Source organism: Musa acuminata, chromosome BXJ3-8, assembly GCF_036884655.1.
Source record: "Musa acuminata AAA Group cultivar baxijiao chromosome BXJ3-8, Cavendish_Baxijiao_AAA, whole genome shotgun sequence".
Classification (NCBI taxonomy): domain Eukaryota; kingdom Viridiplantae; phylum Streptophyta; class Magnoliopsida; order Zingiberales; family Musaceae; genus Musa; species Musa acuminata.
In genome coordinates this window covers 12855571-12882090 of record NC_088356.1, presented here as the reverse complement: position 1 = coordinate 12882090, position 26520 = coordinate 12855571, and the positions used below count along the sequence as shown (strand labels likewise).

At 36.4% G+C, this 26520-nt stretch overlaps 3 protein-coding genes, 1 long non-coding RNA gene and 1 other non-coding gene across 5 annotated transcripts; 4 read left to right on the top strand and 1 right to left on the bottom strand.

The window, feature by feature from the left end:
- Nucleotides 1–7681: 7681 nt before the first annotated feature.
- Nucleotides 7682–10422, bottom strand: LOC135645489 (cell division cycle 20.2, cofactor of APC complex-like). Its single transcript, XM_065163893.1, has 5 exons — nucleotides 9920–10422; nucleotides 9223–9498; nucleotides 8848–9117; nucleotides 8110–8700; nucleotides 7682–8031 (listed from the first exon to the last, which is right to left on the bottom strand). Exons 1-5 carry the CDS (start codon nucleotides 10058–10060, stop codon nucleotides 7888–7890), a joined length of 1422 nt encoding a protein of 473 aa, XP_065019965.1. The 5' UTR covers nucleotides 10061–10422; the 3' UTR covers nucleotides 7682–7887.
- A 325-nt stretch (nucleotides 10423–10747) lies between these two features.
- On the top strand, nucleotides 10748–10829 carry TRNAS-GCU (transfer RNA serine (anticodon GCU)). Its single transcript has one exon. It is a non-coding gene; the product is annotated as a tRNA-Ser (tRNA).
- A 130-nt stretch (nucleotides 10830–10959) lies between these two features.
- On the top strand, nucleotides 10960–16410 carry LOC103994570 (uncharacterized). The gene is made up of 5 exons (XM_009414939.3): nucleotides 10960–11143; nucleotides 14075–14188; nucleotides 15529–15608; nucleotides 15700–15824; nucleotides 16174–16410. The coding sequence occupies exons 1-5, from the start codon at nucleotides 10962–10964 to the stop codon at nucleotides 16243–16245; spliced, it is 573 nt and encodes a 190-aa protein (XP_009413214.2). The 5' UTR covers nucleotides 10960–10961; the 3' UTR covers nucleotides 16246–16410.
- Nucleotides 16411–17128: 718 nt separating this feature from the next.
- Nucleotides 17129–24287, top strand: LOC135645170 (uncharacterized). The gene is made up of 3 exons (XR_010498686.1): nucleotides 17129–17364; nucleotides 23824–24060; nucleotides 24168–24287. It is a non-coding gene; the product is annotated as an uncharacterized LOC135645170 (long non-coding RNA).
- A 404-nt stretch (nucleotides 24288–24691) lies between these two features.
- LOC103994619 (ruBisCO large subunit-binding protein subunit beta, chloroplastic-like) lies at nucleotides 24692–25744 on the top strand. The gene is made up of 4 exons (XM_065161608.1): nucleotides 24692–24697; nucleotides 24772–24909; nucleotides 25010–25105; nucleotides 25543–25744. The coding sequence occupies exons 1-4, from the start codon at nucleotides 24692–24694 to the stop codon at nucleotides 25621–25623; spliced, it is 321 nt and encodes a 106-aa protein (XP_065017680.1). The 3' UTR covers nucleotides 25624–25744.
- Nucleotides 25745–26520: the final 776 nt, after the last annotated feature.

The window sequence follows — 26520 nt, the reverse complement described above, 5'->3', positions numbered from 1 at the left end:
TTTTTTGAAGAAAGATTTTGAGTGAACATGGATTGTTTTAAGTTCTCGGTAAACAATAGATAAAAATATTTTATTGTAAATATGTATATTGATATAAATATTATTTGGTAAAATTATATTTCAAAATAGAGTTTACTATTTAGAAACCCCTTTTTTACTATTTTGACAATCCCTTACTATTCATAATCCATTAAAAAGTAATAAAAATACTTTTTTTTATTATTCACAATCTTTCTAATTTTGATCCCCACATCTCATATGATTGTCGCTTGTGCACCTTGCCATCGATCGCTTCCCCTTAGCCTGTTACCCTAGCCCACTCATGGCCCACACTTTGACCTCACTTATTGTCCTGTCGATAGTTGCCTGCGAAGAAAAAGAAGAGGATGATGGCTAGGAGAAGGAAAAGGGAAAATAGGGAAGATTAAGAGAAGAAGAAGAAGAAGAGAGTTTTCATTTCATCTAGAAAGCGATAGGTTTGAAGAACTAAAAAAATTTAAAATTAGGCTATAAATGATAAAAAAAAATGATTTAATCTCCTTTCAAAAAGTCCATTAAATAGATGTGATAATTTTAATATTTATTAAAAAAGTGAATACATAGTTTATTTAAAAAAGAAAATGAATATATGTATTGTAACCGTTATTATTAAATATCTAATTTAATAGTAATATAACTATTCTCATTAAGATTCATAATTCATTATCATGAATTTCTTCATTTATTATGATTTAAATGATTTCAGTTTTTTATTCTTTATACATGAAATCATTATTATTAAATTAAATATTTAATATCATTAAAGTTCTTCATTATGGTCCAAACGTTACAAATTTGAATTAATTCTTGAACGTTATAAATTGGTGATAATAAATGTTCTTGATGGGAGAACATCTATATATATGAGAATTTTGGTCCCTGGGCTAAATTATCTCTTTGAAGCGAAAGGGTTTCCTACACTATCTAAAGCGAGAGTTTTGAGTCGAGAAGTACCAAAGTTCAAGAAGAAATCTCTGCAGAAATTCTTGGCTACAATGGCTGGAGGTACGCTATTTTGTTTCCGCATCAGTTTTTATTATGTTTCTATTATAATGATTTAGAAACACAAGTTGGTTTCAGTGATTTCTTACATTTGGTATCAGAGCCTTTTGACCTTTGCCTTGATACAAAATAGTTTTCATTTTTATGCGATGAAAATAATTTGATTTTGGTTTCTTCTTAGAAACTTCTTGATATATTTTGTTGAAAATCATGAGGAAATATTATTTTCAACATTTTTAGTCGGTAAAATACTCATATATGCATATTTAGTTATATAAAATTATGCTTATGAGTAAATTTTTTATGTTTAAAATGTCTAGTGATCCATATAATCTTAATTAATTAAGAATTAGTCATAGCATCCTTAATTAATTAAAATTATATATAAAGTTAAAATAAGGATCACATAAGTAATTAGACATCATATTGTGATTGATTATATTTCGTATAATAATTGTTATCCCACAGGATCTTTTATTATATTTAATATAATTAATTAGGATAAAATATCAGATTATTTTTATAATTTACCCACAAGGATTATGAATTAGAATATAATTTGATAGTTTTATCATAAAGACCATTTGAATTTATTTGAATTAAGAATTTAGCCCACAGGCAATTTTTATGTCATGAGATTCATATTTTTGGCATGTTTCACAATGGTAAAACATGTAATTTAGTCTATTAAGCTTCAAATTTTGACATAAGCATATTTGATTTTATGCAGTTTCTCAAACTGTTAATTTCTCTAATATTCGATGTGAAATTCCCGAATTAGTGGTGATAACTATAAGATATGGAAGGAGAGAGTTCTCCTCCATTTAGGGTGGATGAATATTGATTATGCTATTAGAAAAGACGAACCACCTATAGTCACTAATACTAGCACTCTAACTGAGATCACGTTATATGAGCGATGGGAGCGATCCAATCGGCTCAGCGTGATGTTTATCAAAACTAAGATAACTGCTAGTATACATGGTTCTGTTGACCAGCATGAAAATATCCGAGACTTGCTACAAGCTATTGATGAACAATTCGTCACTTCAGATAAGGCACTAGCAAGTACCCTTATAATGAAATTTTCATCCTTTAGACTCACTAACATAAAGGGTGTGCGTGAGCACATAATGCAAATGCGAGATATTGCGGCTCAACTTAAGAAACTTGAGGTTAATATGTCAGAATCCTTCCTGGTGCACTATATTCTGAACACCCTTCCACCTCAATATGACCCTTTTAAAATTTCATACAATACAAATAAGGACAAATAGTCAATCAATGAATTAATGACCATGTGTGTTCAAGAAGAAGAGAGGCTAGTGATGGAATTGGGTGAGAGTACATTGATAGTAACCACTCGTAGGAAGAACAAAACTGACAAACATCAAGCCAATCAAAAAGCTCATTAGCAGGGAAAAGGTAAAATACCACCCCAAGCTGATATCAAGAAAGAAGCAAGGTGTTTCTTTTGTAAAAAAGGGACACATGAAGAAGGAATGCACGAAATTCCAAAAATGACTTGAAAAGAAAGGTAAACCAACCTCATATGTGTGTTATGAATCTAATATGGTCAAAGTTAATATTAACACCTCGTGGATTGACTCTGGATCAATAATCCATATTGCAAACTCTTTGCAGGGTATGCAAAACCTAAGGAAGCCAGTGGGAAGTGAGCAAAGCATCTTATTAGGAAATAAGATGGGCTCACATGTGGAAGCAATTGGAACATGCATTTTAACTTTAAATAGTGGTTTTATTTTAAAATTGGAAAGGACATTTTATGTACCAAGTTTCTCATGAAACTTAATTTCTGTTTCCAGACTCGTACCATTTGGGTATTCTTTTAATTTTAAAGACACATCATTTCATTTATTATATAAATCTGATTATGTTGGGAATGGTATTTTGTCTGACGGTCTTTACCGTATTTTATTACAAAATGATAATACTCAAAGTTCAATGCATGTTCACGCTGGCATTAAGAGGTGTAATATTAATGAGGACTCCTCTATATTATGACATCAGAGATTATGACATATCTCCATAGAGAGAATTAAAAGATTAGTTAAAGATGGGGTACTTAATACTCTTGATTTTACTAATTTTAAGACTTGTGTGGACTATATTAAGGGAAAACAAACCAATAAGTCTAAAAAGGGTGCTAATAGAAGTTCAGACTTATTAGAGATAATTCATATTGATATATGTTGTCCAGACATGGACATACATGGTCAGAAATACTTCATCTCCTTTATAGATAATTACTCACGATATATGTATATATATTTGCTTCATAATAAAAATGAAGCATTGGATGCCTTCAAAGTCTTTAAGGCTGAAGTTGAGAACCAATGTGGCAAGCAAATTAAAATTGTGAGATCAGATAGGGGTAGAGAATATTATGGTAGATATATTAAAAATGGATAAGCACCTAGTCCTTTTGCTAAGTTTCTTCAAGAACATGGGATTGTTGCCCAATACACTATACCTTGTTCTCCAAACCAGAATGGTGTTGCAGAAAGAAGAAACTGAACATTATTAGACATGATGCGGAGTATGCTTAGCAACTCCAATCTTCCAAAATTTTTGTGGACTTAAGCACTAAAGACGACTGTGTATATATTAAACTAAGTTCCAACCAAGGCTGTCCACAAGACACCATTTGAATTATGGAAAGGTTGGAAACCGAGTTTGCGACATATGCGCGTTTGAGGATGTCCATCTGAAGTCAGGATATATAATCCACAATAGAAGAAACTGGACCCAAGGACTATTAGTGGGTATTCCATTGGATATGCTGAAAAGTCCAAAGGTTACAGATTCTATTGTCCATCTCACACAACTAGGATTGTGGAATCAAGAAACGCTAAATTTCTTGAGGATGATGTGATTAGTGGGAGCGATCATTTCAGGAACATAGTTTCCGCACATGATCATATAGAATCTCAACCTTCTACATTAAATGATAGATTGGTTATAGTTCATAGCACTCCTCAAGTACAAACTAATGCTGAAAACCAATCATTGAAATTCCATAAGTTGTTGATAGTATTCTAATAGATCAAGTAGTTCAGGAATTACAACAAGCTCCTGAACAACTAGTTGAACCACAAGTTCCTCAATGAACCATTGGTATAACATTAAGAAGATCTACTAGAAATAAAAGATCAATAATTCCTAGTGATTATGTTGTATATCTACAAGAATCTGATTATAATATTGGAGCAAAAAATGATCCTGAATTATTTTCACAAGCCATGAGTTGCAAAAAGTCAAATTTGTGGCATGATGCCATGAAAGAAGAGATGAATTCCATGATGAGCAATGGAGTCTGGGATCTTGTAGAGTTGCCTAATGAACCAAAGGCTATTGGTTGCAAATGGGTCTTTAAAACTAAGAAAGATTTGTTCGGCAACATTGAGAGATACAAGGCAAGACTTGTTGCAAAGAGATTTACTCAAAAAGAGGGAATCGATTAGACGGAGACGTTTTCTCCTATATCTAAGAAAGATTCTCTACGTATAATTTTGGTATTAGTTGCTCATTTTGACCTTGAATTGCAACAAATGGATGTGGAAACAGCATTTCTTAATGGAGATATAGAGGAAGAGGTTTATATGAAACAACCTGAAGGTTTCTCCTCTAGTGTTGGTGAACACTTGGTTTGCAAGCTTAGGAAGTCTATATACGGCTTAAAACAAGCCTCCCGCCAATGGTATTTTAAATTTCATGAAGTGATTTCTTCATTCGGATTTGTTGAAAATCCCATGGATCAATGCATATACTAGAAGGTTAGTGGGAGTAAAATATGTTTCCTTGTTTTATACGTAGATGATATTTTGCTTGCAACCAACGATAAGGGTTTGCTGCATGAAGTGAAACAATTCATTTCTAAAAATTTTGACATGAAGGATATGGGTGATGCATCTTATGTCATTGGTATTAAGATCCATAGAGATAAACATCGAGGCATTTTAGGTCTATCACAAGAAACCTATATCGATAAACTTTTAGAAAGATTTCGGATGAAGGATTGTTCACCAAGTGTTGCTCCCATAGTGAAAGGTGATAGGTTCAATTTGAACCAATGTCCAAAGAACAACTTTGAAAGGGAATCAATGAAAAACATCCCATATGCTTCTGTCATAGGAAGCCTTATGTATGCTCAGGTATGTACTAGACCTTATATTACATTTATTGTGGGGATGCTAGGTCAATATCAGAGTAATCCAGGTATGGACCACTGGAGAGCTGCAAAGAAAGTGATGAGGTATCTACAAGGAACCAAAGATTACATGCTTATGTATAGACATACAAACAATCTGGATGTGATTGGTTACTCAAATTCAGACTTCGCCGGTTGTGTTGATTCTCGTAAATCAACATTAGGATATATTTTTATTATGGCCGATGGAGCTATTTCTTGGAAAAGAGCTAAGCAGACCTTGACTGCTACTTCTACCATGGAAGTTGAGTTTGTCTCCTGTTTTGAGGCTACTTCACATGGTGTATGGATTAAGAGTTTCATTTCTGGGCTTAGAATCATGGATTCTATTTCTAAGTCATTAAGAATTTTCTGTGACAATTCAGCTGTTGTCTTTATGGCTAAAAACAATAAAAGTGGAAGTCGAAGTAAACACATCGATGTTAAGTATTTAGCCATAAGAGAACGTGTAAGAGAAAAGAAAGTGGTCATTGAGCATATTAGTACTGAATTAATAATTGCTGATCCTTTGACCAAAGGCATGCCACCTCTGAAATTCAAGGATCATGTAGAGAAAATGAGACTTGGTTCCACTTTGTAATGATATTGAAACTCTTATATATTGTGAAATTTTCTCAATCATGTGCATATTATTTTGAGAAAATATATTGTTATTGGACCAAGAATAAACATAAGGTTTATTCATTAAGCAATATTGTCACATTAAGATTAAGAAACTAAATACATCGTTATACATGGATGATAATACTCGCTCTTAGAGGACTTATCGCTATGATTCATGTATTTATTTCGTAAGAAAGTTGTTCGAGAAAGATTAATTCAAATTATTAAGATAAACGTATGGACGAAGTGGGAGAATGTTACCGTTATTATTAAATATCTAATTTAATAGTAATATAATTGTTCTCATTAAGATTCATAATTCATTATCATGAATTTCTTCATTTATTATGATTTAAATGATTTCAGTTTTTTATTCTTTATATATGAAACCGTTATTATTAAAATAAATATTTAATATAATTAAAGTTCTTCATTATGGTCCAAACGTTACAAATTTGAATTAATTCTTGAACGTTATAAATTGGTGATAATAAATGTTCTTGATGGGATTTGAATTAATTCTTGAATATTATAAATCAATAAACGTTATAAATTGGTGATATATGAGGATTTTGGTCCCTGGGCTAAATTATCTTTTTGAAGCGAAAGGGTTTTCTACACCATCTAAAGCGAGAGTTTTGAGCCGAGAAGTACCAAAGTTCAAGAAGAAACCTCTGCAGAAATTCTTGGCGACAATGGTTGGAGATACACTATTTTGTTTCTACAACAGTTTTTATTGTGTTTCTATTATAATGATTTAGAAACATAAGTTGAATTAAATGATTTTTCTAACATGTATTATTATAAAAAGAAATTTATATTATGGTGCCGAGAATCCGAAGCTGTCTTTTTGACATATTTATTTTCCCCCTCTGTTTTATTTTTCCAACAGAACGGGAGAGACTTTGTGGTCCTTTTTTTTTTCTTTCTTTTATTGCTTTTTTTTTTTGTGTGTGTTTGGTTTTGATTTAGCCAACATCAGAAATCGGATAAATCTACCGCCAGTAGGTTGTGTACGAGTGTTTTGAAGCTATATGCAGCGTGACATAGGCTACCTACCACCATATTGTCACACGAATGAGTTGGACGCCAAAGGACTTGTCGAGTTTTATATTCTGAAGAGAGATTCCATTTTTTTTTTGTTTTAGGTCGAGGAGTGATAAATGTCATCCTACGCTACTAAGACTCTCCTCCAGGGACGGACGAGGGTTGGTTCTTCTTTTTTGAGATCCATGTTAATTTTCTAGCAATCGTGGCAAATTTTTAGAATGCAAAAAATATTATATGTAAAATCGGATTGTAATTACTGGTGATTTATACTATCGATCTGATTTTTTGCTGTCGATTACGTTTAAGTTTTATACATTTCCTGTTTAACTTATCTTTTATATAAGAAAGATATCGATATTTATAAACTGTTTCTATATCTATTTGTTAGTTATGATTTTTGGTAAGAATATATTATGTTGTCTGTATAATAATAATAATAGTAATAATAATAATAATAATAATAATAATAATAATAATAATAATAATAATAATCACAGAACGAGACAACAATTTACGTGGTTCGGCAATTTTTTTTGCCTACATCCACGGAAGGTGTGCAACCAACAAAATCCTCCGCATCCCGTTACAGCAAACACGCGCACTAGGACCCACCGACATTTATTTACAACGCAGACGTGTGCCAGGGAATCATGTTTGGGAACAGCAGTTGCAAAGATCGTGTATATATATATATATATATATATATATATATATATATATATATATATATAGCCTGCAGCCAAAGCGAGCGGGTATCGATCAGCTCCGGACGTACCGAGTCTCGGAGATTAAACTAAGCTCCTGCTAAAACTACACCCGCGCTATTCCCAACGAAATCGTATACCATTTTACCTTCGTCGATCGATGATATTAGTCGTCGGCTGTGGTCCTCCGGTTGGTGGTTAACTTCGTCCCTTCTCCTGTTCCGTCACAAGATCGAAGGCCACGCACGCTTTCGCTCTTCACCTGATGTGATTGAAACTGCTAAAAGGTCCTGCGTTCCCGGACTTTGCTGCAGGCTTTGCTGCTTCAGGAGTTCCGAATACGTTCCAAAATCTGAGCGTTTCGTCTCCCGCCGCAGATGCGACGGTGCACCCATCCGGGCTCTGCAATTTAACAAGAACCCATCAGCGATCGAACGTGGCCACAGCACCTCGCTCCCTGAACAGAAGCATCATCCCTACCTGGGCCATGAATAACACTCGAGATGTATGACCTGTGAGCTCAGCAATCCTAACCATGGAAGGGTACTTCCACAAGGTCAGTTGATTCTGAGTGAATCCGTGAGAGCTGAGCAATTCGCGCTCCTTCTTGTTCCACAGCAGGGAACAGACCTGAGATCCGGTGTCCACAGAATTCAGGCAGGCACCCGTGTGCGTGTTCCAGAACTTGATGCACCTGTCGCCTCCACCCCCGCCGGACGCAAGCAAATTGCTCTGGAACGGGCACCAGGCAAGAGCTTTCACAGCAGCCATGTGATCATCCAACCTGTGGAACCATTGGTTTTGACCCCGAGGTGGGTTTGCGGAGGCCATGGATACGTCCCATATGTGCACGAGGTTGTCATTGCCTCCGCTCGCCAGTTGCTGCCCTGAGCCCGACCACTTCAGCCCGCACACCTCTTGTTGGTGGCCTCGATAAGTTTGCACGACATGAGACCTCACTCTAACGTCGTTGTTGACGATCTTTCCGTCCATCCCTCCCGTGCTCAGAATGTTATTGTTCCAAGCGAGAGAACCGACTCTAGATCCATGTACTCCTCTCAGAGTCCTCAACTGCAGTGGAATAGGCCAAGAGCAGCACGTTAGGGTGAAACCGGTTGCTGAACTAGAGAGAAGGAGAAGGAGAAGGAGAAGATAAAAAAGAGGGGAAATTGCATCGGTAACTAGAGAGAAGGAGAGGAGAGAAGATGCAGCGCTAACCAAACGATTGGAGGCGGAGTCCCACAGTTGGACGTCCGAAGAATTCAAGCCCACGGCGATGTGTCGCCCGTCGGGAGCCCAGCTGACGCTGGTGACGGGGCCAGCATCATCATCCACAGTCACAAGCTCAGAGGTAGACCCATCCGAAGCATCCCAAAGGTACACAGTGTTCCCGAGGGCGATCGACAACACGTTGCCGCTTCCCCAGTCCAGCAGATTCAAGTAGTAGTCATCCACGATGTCCGGCGCATCCAGGGTCCTGTCGGCCGACTGAAGAGGGTTTTTTTTGTTTTTGGCCAAGACCGGTAAGTAAGAGACGCAAGAAATAACTTAGCAGTGAGAAATAGGTGAGAAGGAAGAGCAGGAGCTGCCTACCTGTGGAATGTATCTCCGCTGCTTCGCTGGCTTAGCATGATGAGGGGAAACCGCGTCAGCTTCTTGGAAGAAAGGTCGCGATGGTTCTGGTGGTTTGCTGTGGAAAGCCAGAATTCTGGTTCTGTTCTTGAGAAGGTTCTCGGCAAGAAGCTTCCTGTAGGCCTCTTTGGAGGGGGAAGCCGGAACTGCGTTCTCCTTCTCTTTCCTGGTTTGGGTGAGCAGGTAGTACGCCACGTCCATATCCATGGCTGACCGATCCGGAATGAATCTGTCACCCTGCGATTTAAGGCATCACGAAATAAGAGGATCCAGTAATGCCAGAGAAATTTCATGAAGAAAGAGCCAAATCAACGAGCATCAAAAGAGCATGAAGATTCAGAATCATCTACCAAAATAAACAAGATCCGTGTGACGGAAACATCAGCCGAGAACCCTAGATGGGGTCTTTACCATCGGAAGGGAGAACAAGTTTAGAAAGAGGAAGAAAGATACAAATCCTAGATCCGGACAGAACAAAGAACCCTAATTTCTCAAAGATTCCGACGGTGGTGGCAAGCGCAGAAGAATCCAAGAAACATTACAGCGAACCGAACCCAGACATTCCCATGAAACCAAGATCAGAAACTACATAAAGAACTGAAAAACAAACCAACCGACCGACCAAGAAACAAACAAATAATAGAAGAACATGGCTTACGCTCTGCCTCCAAGATGGATTCCTGGAGGTGGTGTGCATCGAAGGCAGGAAAGGCCTGGATGGGACGTCTTGGAGAGGGCGACGAGATGACATTCGACGCTTCTCTGAAGAAATAGAAGAAGAGGAGCTCCCTGCATCCATGGTATTAGAAAATCCAAGAAAAGATGTAAAGCAAAGAAACAAATCGGATTGGACGAAAGAACAAATTGAAACCCTGCAATCCACAACCACGGTCAGAGATCAAATTATATAACAGAAACAAGCAATAGTGTCGATATTCAAGAAGAACGAGAATCAATCAGACACGGCGCTTTTCTTTCGAGCAGGGTGGTCAAGATGGCTTTGCAGAGCGGAGGAGGAGTAAAGAAGAGCCGAGCCCTCCCCCTTCCTTTCCTTCTTCTTTCTCCTTCCTTTCACACACACACACACACGCAGAGAGAAATTGTCTGCGAAATCGAGAGAGGAGACAGAGATGATTGTGTCGCGGAGCGCGTCGATGTATGTTTTGTTGGATGGAGAAATCTCAGAGGGCAACCTCCCGTCGGCGTATATAAAAGAGAGAGGAGGAGGAGGATTCGATTCGTGTTCGTTGCTTCTTTGGGGGGCGAATACAGAACTCCCAACGGCTAGTTTCTCTTTTTAAATTAAACAGCTGGCGGGCGGAACACAACTCGCTCGATGGCCGTTGGAGAACGAGACACAATTCGCTCGATGTCGGTTTTATAGTATCAATCGATACAATGTGTCTCCATCATTATTATGTATTGATGATTATGCACACGTAATTTAAAGATTGATTTAGCTTTAAGTAGCAGTGTTGTCAACCATGTCGCTTTGGCCGAGTGGTTAAGGCGTGTGCCTGCTAAGTACATGGGGTTTCCCCGCGAGAGTTCGAATCTCTCAGGCGACGATTCATTTTTATTACTACTCCTTTTTGTTTATTCATTTAAAACCCGTAATGTCATTAATGGACGATGAGGCCGAAGAGCGGGGGAGTTTTGGGGGACTTGTTCTTTCCAAAGCCCATGGGCCGACTGACTTTATGGGAGCCTCGCTGCCGAATCCAGATCTGGATTCCCAAGGGGGGCAGCAAAAGAAAGACGCGACCACAGCGGGGAGAGAGGAAAGAAGCCGGAGTCGTCTTCTCCATCCATCCAATCCGATCCCCGAGATGATACTGGCCGTTCTCTTCACCAACACCGACGGCAACATCCTCGTCGAGCGGTACGTCCCCCATCTTCTTCCTGCCCTCGATTCCTTCGACTCGGTCAACACCTTTCCTCCGATTCCTTCGTGATCCGTCATAAACGCACGAAAATCCATCGATTTCGTGCGGAGATTTCTCGATTTTTTTCGTTTTACTTTGCCTTTCTTATCGTATTATTTTTTTCCCCCTTCGCCGGTGGGTTCCTCGATGTTCTTAGAGTCTCTCAGGTCGAGGTCTCCAGTTATGTGTGTGGTCATTCTGGGTCGTAGATGTCCCATATTCTCTATTCCTTTCCCTTCTTCATGTAGGCTTTAGTTATTTGTCGGACTACATAAGATTTCGTTAGATCTACTGCTTAAACTTGTACCGCTGGGGGAGATATCAGTAACGGTGCCGAGAAACTGGAGACAAGAATACTGAAGGTATAATCACATAAATATGGTACTCAGAATTAATTCTATCGTACAGTGTACATTTGGGGCATGTTAATTCAGTGCTTTCTTGTTGATGCCAATGTTAGGAAGTCATATTTATAGGGAAGGACGGGTAGTCATATTTGAGATCTTTATAATTCCCGTTCACATTGCCATGGCTTTTCAGGTGACCAGTACTAACATCCCTTATCCAATCTGTCAATTTTTGGTCCCTTTATTTTCTCTTTATCCAATTGTTCACCTAGAAGCTCCATCTGTTACGGCCCGTGCTTATGATCTTGGTTTGTGCTTCATAGAATCTTAAATTTAATTGGCTGAAGAGGAAAAGATCAGAGAGTGCAGGCAAGAATTGTAAATTTTATGATAAAAGAAAAACAGATAAGAAAAATAAGGCAATTTGGGGATCTAATATGAAATATCAGACATTAAAACTGCCAATTTCTTTGGTGTGCTTTCCCTTCTATACGTTCATTACATATCCAGAACATCATTATCACTACTGATTTTAGTGTTTGTGTTTTGTCCACTTTTTTGGATGCCTTTTGTATTGATGAATATTACTTCCTAACAGCACTTGTCATTTCCAGAATCCTTTTATATGCTAAATTGCAGTGGTAGATTAGGAACTCTCACTAATTCTAGATGAAATAGGGTTTAACTGGTCATAGGATTCTGTGTAGCCTTTAGTGTTTTCTGGAATTTATCCTATGCTTCATATTGCGAGGAAGTCTTTTTGTTGCATACCTTCATTGCAGGATGGCATATATTGTATGAACATGAAGCCTATGTGTGAATTGAAGGTTGCCAATAAATTGTATTGGCAATTCACATTAACTCTTTTTCTTGGAATCAACGATTTAAAAAGGCGCTCGAGCGCTCGCCTAGGCGCTCGGGCGAGGCGAGGCTAGGCCCGAGTGCCTCGCTAATCTCCCAGGCGGCGCGCTTCAAACAAGCGCCGCCTGGGCCCTCGCCCGAGCCCAGGCGCTGGGCGCTTCGGGCGAGCGCCTGGGTTAACCAAGGTGACCGAACCAGGATTTTAGGTCTGGTTCGGTCCTGGTTCGGTCTCCGATGGTTAGTTGGTTCAATCGAACCAACTAAAACTGATGTAAGTGACAACCGAACCCTAACCCTCGCCGCTGCCGCTCCCGATCCCGATCCCGCAAATGCTACCGCTGTCGCTGCTCGCAAATGCTACCGCTGTCGCCGCTCACCGCTGTCGCTGCTCGCAAACGTTGCTGCCATCGCCGCTCGCGCCTCTCGCTGCTTGCCGCTCCTGCTCCCGTTGTCGTCGCTCGCAAACGCTGCCACTGTCGCCGCTCGCGCCTCCCGCTGCTTGCCGCTCCCGTTGCCACTGTCGTCGCTCGCCGTTGTTGGTTCCTCTTTTCTCAGTCAGCAGGCTCAACACCCCTTTACACTTCCTTTTAACAGTATACGTATACTGTATACTGTTAATATTATTAAGTTTATTTGAAATGATTAATTTTCAATACTGTTAATAGATTAATAATATATTATTGTGATTTTATATCTTAGATTTTCTTAATTTAATAATATATTTTTATTTAAAATTTTAAATAATTATATTTATTAATTATATTATATATTTTTATATTTTAGCGCCTCGTTTTGCTCGGGCGAGCGCCTAGCGCCTCGGGCGTTTTTGGACCTTGGCGCCTTTTGGCGCCTAGCGCTTTTTAAATCACTGCTTAGAATGGTAAATTGACCTGGAAACAGTCAGGTGACCCTTCCAGTTATAAATGCCTAAACTGGTTTACTAATATCATCTGGCCGTAGTGTGAGAAGAGACTGAGGGGATCAATTTGAACTCGATTGGAACTGATTAGGGCGAGTTGCTGCATGGGGAGATCAGGTCTCTAGAGTTTGGAGAGGCCGCCAGAGTTGTGTTGATTGTCCTTTTCTCCTTATTCATTTTCTCTCTCTTTTCTTTATTCCTGTCTTTTGTTTCTACACCTATTTTGGTAAAATGGTATTTGATGAAATGCCATGAGCTATGGTTGTTGCCAGCCAGCACAAGCATGTGCCATAGGAAAAGCATGAAGTGTGTTACCTGGAACCTGTTGCTATGAAGGAGACAGCTTCTGGGAAGTTCTTCGTCCTAAGAAACAATATATTCGAATATGCACTTTTGTTGGTATGGAGGCATACATTCTGGATTTGATGGAAAATCTATAATCATAGTTAACTTAAAGGTAGAACATGAAAATTATTATTCTCCTCAAATGTCTGACACTTTTAGCTAAAATAAGGGCATACACATAATTCAGGACCTCACGTATGTTTTACTTGACCTGTTTGTCAATTAATTAAAATGAGGAGGGACAGCTTAAGCAGTTTAACTGGACTGTTGTGTATTTGTTCTTCTCACATTTTTAACTGTCATTGAGTATCAATTTAGCAGTGTCAGAGTAAGGTATTGAACTGGTAGACTCTCTATAGTGTTTTCATTAGTATAGAGTACACATGATGCGTCTAACAGTTTCAACTTTTCTGCAGATTCCATGGAGTTCCTGCAGAGGAACGACTTCATTGGCGGTCTTTCCTAGTAAAATTAGGAGCAGACAATCTTAAAGGAACTAAAAATGAAGAACTTCTTGTTGCTTCTCACAAGTACGTAAATGCTTCATGAATCATGAGATGTGTGATGAATAAAAATGGTTTCATATAATTCTTCTGTTTTTCTTTGAATTGATTGAATATTTCTTAAAATTAAGTGTGAATGAAAATTTTAGATGCTTTACTCTTTAATTAGTTTCTGTTTTATAGGATAATCTGATTCGTATGTTATATCTAAAACTGTGGTTTTCAGATGAAGAACTTCATGTACATTCTTCCGTTGACTTGATTTCTATTGTCGATCAGAGATCTCATATATCATTCGTCACTTTATGTAAATATTATGGAGCTGATGTTATTTAAAGATCTCATATCTTAGTTCTTCACTTAGTATAATAAATACCATGGAGCTGATGTAACTGTATTAAGCTGTCTACGGGTTCTCTATGGTCCTGAGCTAAATTCAAAGGAGTTAAAAGGTCACTTAGTTAAGAAGCTTTGAGAATGAGGCTTAGGCCACCAAGCAATATAGTTAGATTCGAAATTTAAATGTATGCAGCCTTATCCTCATTTAGAGGAGAAGCTGTTGCCATAATATGAAGCAATGATGCCCAATTTAAATTGCACAAGACCCACCCTGTTTTTAATTATGAGGATTTTAAGGTATGTCCTAAAAGAATTCCTCCAGATTTTGTTGATAGGATATATATAGTGCTTTCTAAGAAGCTTTGTCCGAGTTCTGTTGGAGTACACAGCTGATGTTCAGAAAGACATGCATAATTATAAAACCATCCTGATTTTGCAGTTCTTATTTCTATATATCACCTATTATCACTTGACTTACTTAAAAGGCTGCTGTTGAATTTGGTTGCTTGTTTTAGTTTGTTTTATATTGATGTATAGCACAAAATAATAAATTTTGTATGTCTCTCCTGAAATTTTGTTAGTTCTTAGCACTCTTGATATCGAAGTATTTGGTGTTCTTCACAGTTGGGAAATTTCCATAATGTTGGTACCTCACTTTCCTACATTGGATCTTTCATTAAAAATAACCACCCTGTATGTTCACTTATATTTTGTATGACAGGGTTATCAATCTTTTCATCTCGAAGTTAAAATCATAACTATTTCGTGAAAAATTCAGTTCTTTCATCTTACGCTTCAGAATACTGTAGCCTAATGTGTTTTTGAGTTGTTTGCCAAGGTTTTGATCTGGAAGGTAATATAATCTTTGTTCAATACAATCTGGTAACCATTTTTTAGTATTCTTTCCATCATAGGCTCGGAGTGTACGGTTGATTGCACTTAAGTATATTTCTGTGTCCTACATACTGTTGTGTATAATTTCTAGTTATGTTGCCCTTTCTCCACAAATTCAGCTTTCATCTTTTCAGGTCTGTGTTTGTTGTCTATACAATACTTGGTGATGTCTGCATATATGTGGTTGGCAAGGATGAATATGATGAACTTGCTTGTGAGTATGCAAATAATTCAATGTGCTTTTGAATTATGGTAAACCTATCAGTAGCTGTTATAAATATTCTCTTGTGTTTGATTTCATCCAGTGGCAGAACTAATTTTTGTTATCACATCATCGGTCAAGGATGTATGTGGAAAACCTCCAACAGAACGGCTGTTCCTCGACCACTATGGGAAGATATGCCTGTGTTTGGACGAGATCATCTGGAAGGTAGGGTAGCGTTCAGATTATCTTGTTTCTCATTGTCCGTCCAGAAAAGAAAAAAAAAAGAGAAATTAAGAAAAGAAAGGCTAAAGAGAGGTTTAGAGACCATTTAGAAAAAAGATTAGGGTGTAAAGTCAATGTCATGATGACCTTCCCAGTCCTTTTCTTTAGTTATTAAGCAGTGGTATTGTGGTTTTATGTTAACAAAATTTCTGTAGGTAAAACTAGCAAGAAGACATGCACGGTTTACATGTATTAGTGAGTTCAATTTATCAGGAAGTGAAAGTTGCTTTGCAGTGGAATTCAAGAAATACCTGTTTTCTAACTTTTCGATTTGCCTATGATTAATCTTTAGGGGATGCTGGAGAACACTGACAAGGATAGGATCCGAAGGTTGATAAGGTTAAAAGCTCCTACTGATGCTTGATTGGAGTTATCTTGTCCTAGATGTGTGACTTGGATAATTATTCGTTCTTTGCCATTAATTGCTGTTGTATGTTGTGAATCATTTGTAATCTGGTGAGAAAAGCAAGCATGAAACTTCCAGTTGTAGGATATATACACTTTTGAATGATTTTTCTGAAATGTTTTATGGACTGCTGCGTGGTCTCGTTGATGTTGCTGAGATAATGGTCACTCGCACTTTGTCCAGCGGCTCTCGTCAGTTGATTGGCCATTTTTTTATTCGCTAGATGCTAACTGCAGTTTCCATCATTTTTTATTATTGTTGTTGTTGTTGTTCGCTAGATGCTAACTGCAGTTGAAAGGACTGCAGTTTACATCCATTCATATCTTCCTGTAATTGCATCGAACAATGAAATTGTATCGAGTTTGAGGTAATCATGTGATTTCAGTTCAGCTTTCATATGCAGATTATTTGAGTTGGTACACTATATCTGGAAACCAGCCCATATAAACTACGACAGAAAGGATAAGATAGAGCTTCAAAAGCTAAATCTACTGTAGCTACATATTATACAGAAAAGCATGATAGAAAACGATGAAGAAATTGCTAAGAAATAGTAAATCAAAGAGAAGAAAGGTCTAATATTTAAGAAAATAACACGTTGTAAAAGATCCTGAGGAAAAGGCAACGGTGTAAAACAGCACAAAATCGTAATTACAAAAATGAACAGCACCAAAAAATAATGTAATAATTGTTTTTCTCACCGGTTGCAAAGATCCACGTGGGTCTCGCTTTGCTTCCAGATCCGTGCCACGTCGAGTGGATCATCAGGATCATGACATCCTTCCCTCGCGTTCTAGAGAGTTAAACGGGAACAGATTCCGACGGCCCAATCCATCCTGAAGCTTCAGGAGAGCGAGGCCATTCCAAAACCCTCGCCTCGCTCTTTCTCTCTCTCTCTCTCTCTCTCTCTCGTATGATAAAACCCCGTCGCCATGTGTTGTTGGTCGTCGATCGAGTTTGCTCTCTGCGAAAGCAAAAGCCTTATCCACCCTCAAATCTACATACCCTGCTCCCTCTATCCTCGAGCGGTGGCAGCTTAGCTCCATTCTATTCTTCCTCTCCCCATCCAAAGTGCAGGTTGGTGTCATTCTCGTCTTCCCCTCCTCCGTTTTAATCTTTCTGTAAAAATAATGCGTCTAGGTTTCGATCGATTTCTGTGGGTCAGAGGTGGGATTTTGGTAACGGCTCGTGGGTGTGCGTCAGCACGGTGTTAGAATTTTAAGAATCACACATATATAATTAAATATATTAAATTATTATTATGATTAATCAAAATTAAAATGATCTAATTAAAATAAAATTATTTAATTAAAAAATATAATTATTATAAAAATTAATTGTGGGGATACCATCAGACATATTTCTAACTTAATAATGAGATAAGTTAAGAATATAAAACTCTTGAGACATAATTACATATTTATCAATTATGAATATAATCATAATTATATATTCATGACTATAAATAAGATTATGATCCCTAGTTGTAGTATCTAATTAAGTTTCTCTTTACCTGTAAAAGAGAAATCTAAAGTTCTTAAGGATACTCTGCAATTGAAAGACCAAATTATCGATTAATTCAAAAAATATTCTAATGGATTCGGTACTGGTAATATGTTTCTTAAATGTTGTAGAATTTTATGCATATTATAGTGGATTTAATAAGTTTTATGGAAACATTCTAAAACCATTATTTTGGATCTATAAAGTATGTTTGAACCAAAAATTTGATTTTGATTCTATAAAACAATTGTTTGATCCATATTTGATATGTTAAAGAACCAACAATTGGTATCAGAGCCATCGTATAATGATTGTTGAACATCTAGGCTTATTTTTCATATGTTTTAATAATGTTTTCATCAATATTTTGGAGTGATTTGGTTCTATCATCGTTGGGAAAAATGATGGTTTTATGTAATCATGCTATATAATACTTCACATTTAGTTCAGTGCCTTTTTCTGATGTTAAAGATCCATATTTTGAGATGTCTTTTTCTCTTCGTGTCTTTTCCTTTTCATCAGTATACAAATTCATTTTTGCACTAAGGCATAAATTTCCTAAATTTTCTTTGAATTTTATATAAATTTAATTAATAATAATATTATTGTAATATTATGATGGTTTAATTATGTTGTTGCAATATGCAAATTTAATTAACAATAATATTTTTATAATATTATATTGGTTTAAACATAATATTGATTCTATAAAGTTGTTTGTTGACATAAATTGAATGATTTACAAGCATTAAATATTTTAGTCAACAAATTAAGATAAAACCAATTTGACTAATATGGTTAAAATTTAATTAGTGATTGTTTAATATTAGATTGAGTAATTTAATGCATGAAGTTATCAAATTGATCTCTCATATATAATATTTATCATGAAAATATTAAATGTAGTGTGTATTTACATCTATACGGTAATTACTCGACCCAAATGAAGGTTAATAACTGGCAGGATTTTATACATACCTGTAATGGTAAACACGTGAAAATTATAAAGTTATACATGTAAATGATAAATCAATCAAAAGATAGGTTTATCATTTGAAATGTCTTATTATCAGTGTTTGATCATTACAACAAGACTACCATTAGCAATTAATATTAAAGTCCAAAGATAAGATATTAACGTTGTACTTGGTACCTAGAGATGGGTTATATCATTATTTGAATTTACTTAAGTTTATGGTAATATATATGAGCATAATTTCTGGTTATCTATTGTTCTCTTGTTTAAGTTCTCTTGCAACAATATTTGCTAACCTCAGTTCTGTATCGATTCTAAACGAAACTAAATTTAAGGGCAAGAAAAGAAAATACAAATCTAAAAAGAATAAGGTTGATAAGGGTCCAGTACAGAAGAAACAAAATAAGGATCATACTTGTTTTTTCTGTAAGAAATCTGGGCATTTAAAGGACTGTGCCAAATATCATGCTTGGCGTGCTAAAAAGGATACATTCCTTACTTTGGTTTGTTCTGAAGTCAATTTAACTTCAGTACCTAGAAACACTAGGTGGTTAGACTCCGGTGTAACTACTAACATCAGTGTTTCAAAGCAGGGTTGCTTGAGCTACCGAAAACCCAATGATGTTGAGAGATATATTTATGTGGGAGACGAAAAATCGGTAGATGTGGAAGCTATAGGCACATTTAGATTGTTATTGTGTACCAGATGTTATTTGGATTTGAAAGACACTTTTATTGTATCATCATTTAGACGGAACTTAATTTTTGTTTCTTATTTGGACAAATCTGGTTATTCTTGTTTATTTGGAAACAATAAGTTTACTTTGTCTTTAAATTCAAATGTAATTGGAACTAGTTCACTTATAGCTTATGATAATATATATTTACTTGATACTATAGCATCCTATCATGAATCCCTGAATGCGGAATTGTAATTTACTAAACATAAAATTAAAAATTCTGGTGTATTATGGCATAAACGTTTGGTTCACATCTCTAGAAATAAAGTTGAAAAACTTAAGTCAGAAGGGATTCTTGATCCCATTGGCTTATCAGGTTTAGATGTTTATGTTGAATGCATTAAAGGTAAACAAACCAAACCTAAGAGATCAGGTGCATATAGAGCTACGAACGTCTTAGAATTGATACATACAGATATTTGTGGGTCATTTCCTATACCTTCATGGAATGGTCAACAATACTTCATATCACTCATAGACGATTACTCTAGATATTGATACATGTATCTAATACATGAAAAATCTTAGTCTTTGGATGTGTTCAAAGCATTTAAAGCTAAAGTTGAAAATCAACTTTGCAAAAGGATAAAAAGCGTCAGATATGTCCGTGGAGTGGAATATTATGATAGAAATGACGGCTCAGGTGAATAACATCTAAGACCATTTTCTTTATACCTAGAGGAGTGTAGAATTGTCCCTCAATATACAATGCTAGGGTTACCTAGCATGAATGGTGTAGTTAAAAGACGAAACCACATACTTAAGGACACGGTAAGAAGTATGATTTCTCAATCTACTTTGCCATAGTCACTCTAAGGAGAAGCAATAAAAACTACAACTTGCATTATTAATAGAGTACCAACTAAAGCAACTATAAAAACACCTTATGAGTTTTGGACTGAGAGAAAACCTAGTCTAAAACACTTTCGTATATGGGGTTGTCCAACTGAGGCAAGGCCTTACCGGCCTAATGAAAAGAAATTGGAACTCCAAACAGTGAGTAGTTACTTTATTGGTTATTCTAAGCGAACTAAGGGGTATAAATTTTACGATCCCAAATCAAGAAATATTTTTTAGATGGGTATTGCTACATTCTTCGAGGATATTAAGTTTGGGGGGAGAAATAAGGTTAAAGACTTTACCTTTGAGGAAGAATTGATTCAGTATGATCCAATTCATATAGTTGCCACTGATGTGACAAATTCAGTACCTCAAATGGATATAGTCATTTCAACTCTCATACAGTACGAGGAAATTGTTCATGAAGAACAAACTTAACATCCTCAAGAATCCATGCTGCAAGAGCCAACACCTTTGCGACAATCCACTAGGGAAAGGAAGAGTGCCATTTCGAATGATTATATGGTATTTCTCCAGGAACTTGAAGAAAGTAATGGTATAATGGAAGATGATCCAATCAACTTCCGTCAAGCCATAGAGGATTCCAATTCAGATAAGTGGATTCAAGTACTGAATCAAGAGTATAAGTCCATGCAAGACAATAAAGTTTGGAAACTTGTTCCGTTACCAGAAGTTGTGAAACCCATTAGTTGTAAATAGATTTTGAAAACCAAAAGGGATTATAATGGTAATGTGGAGAGGTATAAGACACATCTTGTGGCAAAGGGCTATACTCAAAAGGAAAGAATTGACTTTAAAGAGACCTCTCCGGTTTCAATGAAGGACTCTTTTAACGAAGGACTTTAAAGGGATTGACATGTAGGATTGCAAATCAGGAGACACTCCTATCGCAAAGGGAGACAAGTTCAATCTTAATCAGTGCCCTAAAGGAAATCTAGAAAATCAAGAAATGCATAAGATTCCCTATGCATCAGCTGTAGGGAGTCTAATGTATGCACAGGTTTGTACGTGTCCGGATATAACGTATATTATTGGAATGTTAGGCAGATATTTAAGCAATCCTGGAATGGATCATTGGAAGGCAGCTAAAAGAGTTATAAGATATTTAAAGAGGACAAAAGATTATATGCTCACATATAGGAGATCAGATAATTTGGAGATCATTGGGTATTCTGATTCCGATTTTGTTGGATGCCAAGACAGTAGGAAATCCACCTCAGGCTACATTTATATGTTGGCTAGTGGGGCGATTTCTTGGCATAGTGCCAAGCAATCTCTTATTACTTCTTCCATCATAGTAGCGGAATTTGTAGCATGTTTTGAGGCATCAAATCATGGAATTTGGCTAAAAAATTCTGTCACAGGGCTGCAAATAATATAAGAGATTGAAAGACTACTAAAGATATACTGTGATAACAAATCAGCTGTTTTATACTCCAACAACAATAGGAGCTCGACTAAGTCAAAGTACATTGACATCAAGTTCCTAGTTGTGAAAGAAAGGGTACAAAGTAAATAAATTTCTATAGAACATTTAGGAATAAACTTTATGTTGACAGATCCTCTCACAAAAGGTGTACCACCCAAAGTCTTTCATGAGTATACTGCTCATATGGGTATATCAGAATTTGAGGAAACTTCAGTTTAGTGGGAGTCTGTCATATGTTTGTTATATGTTATATGCTAGATTTTGTATTTGTACAGATATTTTCTGATCAGAAATAAAGCTTCAGTTTATTATACTTTGTATACTACGGCTATTAAAGTTATTAATGATCTCATAAAGATAAAGTTGGACCAGTTAAAAATTGACATGTACATATCACATTCATGTAATTTTTATGCTACACATTTCATAATTGATCTATGTCATTTGGTTATGTTAATATTAGTGATCATTGATGGGTTTAGGTATAATTGATATAGCAAATATCGCTTTGGTCCTATATTAATATGGTCAATGGACGAGATTGTTCTGTTTAATAATGACAATAATTTTGAGCCCATAAAGTATAGCACATTTATAAGGATACATATGTGACTAAGTGGGAGATTGTTAGAATTTTAAGGGTCACACATGTATAATTGAATATGTTAAGCTATTATTTTGATTAGTCAAAATTTAAAGTGATCTAATTAAAGTAAAGTTATTTGGCTAAGGGACATAATTATTATGAAAATTAATTGTGTGGATACCATCAGTTATATTTCTAACTTAATGACGAGATAAGTTAGGAATATGAAACTCTTGAAGCATAATTACATATTCATCAATTATGAATATAATCATAATTGTAGATTCATCAGTTATGATTATAAATAAGGTTATAGTCCCCGATTGCAGTATCTAATGAAGTTTCTCTTCACTCGTAAAGGAGAAATCTAAAGTTTCTAAGGATACTATGCAATTGGAAGACCAAATGCGTGTTAATATGTTTCTTACTTGTTGTATGATTTTATGTATATTATAATGGATATTAAAGTTTTATAGAAATATTCTAAAACTATTGTTTTGGATCTATAAAATATGTTTTGAACCAAAAATTCGGTTTTGATTCTATAAAATAATTATTTGATCCATGTTTCTATGTTTGTGTTTTTTATGCGCAAAGATTCTTCTTTTTCCTGGTAATTCGATTTTGTTTTGTAATTTATCTGAGATCTGTTCCGAATTGTGTCCACGAACAATCGAAGAATATGGAAATAGTAAAGAGTTTCACCTAGAATGGGTGGGGGGCTGCGACCATGGTTGAACAGTTGAGTGTATTTTTATGCTTTATTTTCAATAAGTTCCAAAATACGGAATTTTAGAGTTTATGGTCTCAAAAAGCTTATTATTATTTTTTTGCTAATTTAGCTTGTTGTTGAATTGTCATGTCACTTTCGATCTGCGTGCTGTTAAACCCCTACTATTCTTTGAATGTCTTGTTTCTCGCTCGGTGAAAGTCACTCGCTGTAGCTACTCCGAGCAATCTCCTGCAGACACTGGAACTGTTTTATTCGTCGGAAAGGTCCACATACTAGAATCTGGATGTACAATCCTAGTTTTCTTGAAATGAGAATGAAAAATCCCATATGCAGAGTACTTGTTGTCAGTTTGATGTTTGACTGAAGCTATTATCGGTTGTTAAGGGCATTGTTCGATGGCTTTGAAATGACTATACTGTTCATGTAAACTTGAGAACTTACTTTAATGGAGGAAAAGCCCAAAGAGGACTTATGATGCGACCAAGCTGCAATCTGCTGATCTTAATTCTCACCTTGTTGTTTGTATTTTATTTTACAATATTTTAAGATTCCGGATTTATTTGTAAATGCCTATAAATTCACAGATTGGAGGAGTCTGCAGAATTCTTTGATGAGAGTTGTTAGCTATTCTGGGGGGTGACAATGCGACTTACAAATTGTTCTGTTTTGTTTCTAGGTGATAATATGTTTCACTCATTTTGTTGACAGGAAATGGCTTCTACTTTCAGCACCATGTCCACGATTGGCTCTTTGAGTGCTACTAATTGTCTTAGTGCCAATAAAGCCTCTGTTGAGAAGTTCTCTTCTCTTTCTTCCGTATCTTCCAATTCACTGAGCAGCGGAAGGCAGAACTTGAAAATGCAAAAAAGGTGCAATTCTAGGATCAGAGCTATGGCCAAAGAGTTACACTTCAATAAGGATGTCTCTACCATTAAGAAGCTACAGGTAAGCATTTAAAAGAAACTCCCACAAGTTTGTGAAGTTGTATGAAGAAGATTTTGATTTTAGCATCAGTGCCTTATTGACTCTTATTCCAAATGTTGTTGTTACAGACTGGTGTCAATAAGCTTGCAGACCTCGTTGGGGTCACTCTCGGTCCGAAGGGTAGAAATGTTGTTTTGGAGAGCAAATATGGATCACCAAATATGCCAAAGAGGTACCTAATTATCAGAGTATTTATCCAAAGTTTATCTTGATTTATTTCTACTTAAGGATTGACATGAAAGTTCTATGCGATTTGACTCAAGAAAACTGATGTAGTATTTAAAAACAAAAGGATTGACAAGAACACTTACAAGATGCCAAATGCACATACTCTCTATATTTCTTACTTCATGAACTACAGTCCTATTTATAGGACCTAGTGACAATCACCCTATAACTACTAGATTGAGGTAGTTATTGAAAGCACCCTATAACTACTAGATCATGATTGAGGTGGTTATTGAAATCATCATGTTCTTTGTTACCAAAACATATCACTTTATGTTACAAACGGAACGGATAAACATGTTTTTACCTTTAGTAGTATTTGAAGTTTCTGATTGGCTAATAGATGCGTTGACCTGATCTGTTAATGTGGGTTGGTTCTTTGTTAGTTATTGTCCCATGTTGTCTGGTTGCATGAACCCTACTTACTAAATCTGGTGCATTTAGGTCGAATTAGAAGATCCTGTTGAGAACATCGGAGCTAAGTTAGTAAGGCAAGCTGCTGCAAAGACAAATGATCTCGCTGGGGATGGAACTACTACTTCCGTCGTTCTTGCTCAAGGTTTGATTGCTGAGGGTGTTAAGGTTTGTGGAACATTACAGGCCATGCTACTCATTCTTCTGGTGTTTGTTCACAAATGAAACTTTTATCACCTGATAAGCGATAAACTTCTGATGTGTGCAGGTTGTTGCAGCAGGTTCCAATCCAATTCAGATTACGAGAGGGATTGAGAAAACAACCAAAGCCCTAGTGGCTGAACTGAAGCTAATGTCAAAAGAGGTATATTTAAGGTTCCCTTAGACATTTTTTTCAGATATGGTATTGTTTAAATATATTTTTTTCTTGATGACATGAGTTTTCTTTTCTTGTTTTAATTTTAGTAGTCATAAAAATGAGTGTAGTTATGTGACTTGCATGTCATCTTAATTCACAGATCGAAGACAGTGAGTTAGCTGATGTAGCTGCTGTAAGTGCTGGGAACAAGTATGAAATTGGAAACATGATTGCAGAGGCTATGATTGTTGCGAAAGTTGTGTTAACAAAAGAGACAACAACCATTGTTGGTGATGGTAGGTAGCACTCGGGAAGAAGTAAACAAATGGGTTGCACAAATACGTAATCTGATTGAGATTTGGTTTCTTGTCTTTCATGGTATGATCCAATGTATGTTACATACAAAGCTATGGACTGGTCTGAATGTTTGTCTTGGTTTTCAGGCTGCTGAGCAGGAGTATGAGAAGGAGAAGCTAAATGAGAGAATTGCAAAGCTTTCAGGTAATGTTCATTCTGAGCACTGATATATATTTTTAATGCTTTCAAGTGTCACTAACCACATGGGCATCATATTCTGGTTCTTGAACATGGACAGATTGTTGGGCTGGCAGCCCACAAATTCAGTCCATAGTGGGCTAGGGCAGTCTATAGCTCACTCCCTCTTAATCTAATCCTAATTAACATTAGGGGAGTATGGTGGCCACATTTTGGAGGCAGAAAAAGGCATAAATATGACAGTAATGTGGGAGAAGGGAATAACTACGGGATTCCAAAGAAAAGGAGGAAAACAAGACAAAAAAGGAAGAAAAAGAAAGGGAAGAAAATAAGAACAATGCAAAGAGACTGTTCTTAATCATTTAGCAGTGTTCTCATCTTAGGTTAGATCAAATCTATAGTAGACTCTTGCTGTGATTACTTAGGGAGGTTTTAGATATCGTGGACAATGATATGATCCTTGTATCCCAGTTATTCTCTTGTGATTGTTGCTAGGGTTTAGGGCAAGAGATTGAGATTTGTATATTCATTATTCTCATAGTGGATTATCTCTAGTTTGTCCCGTGGTTTTTACCCTTCACATTGAAGGGGTTTTCCACGTATATCTTGGTGTTCTATTTGATTGTGATTTCATTTAATTCCGCTACATATCATGGCCTACTAGTATTTGTTCATATACAAAAGTTATTCCGCTTTATATCCCCATCAACTAGTATCAGAGCAAGGGTTTTTGTGATTTAAATTTTGTATTTGAACATGGAGGCCAGTAATGTTTCTCGCATGATTAGTTTAAATTGAAACAATTGGATGATATGGAAACCAAGAATGGAAGATCTCTTGTATTGCAAAGATTTGTATGGACCTTTGTAGGGGGATAGTGCAAAACCCACAATTATGACAATGAGTGGAAGAGGTTAGATCGAAAA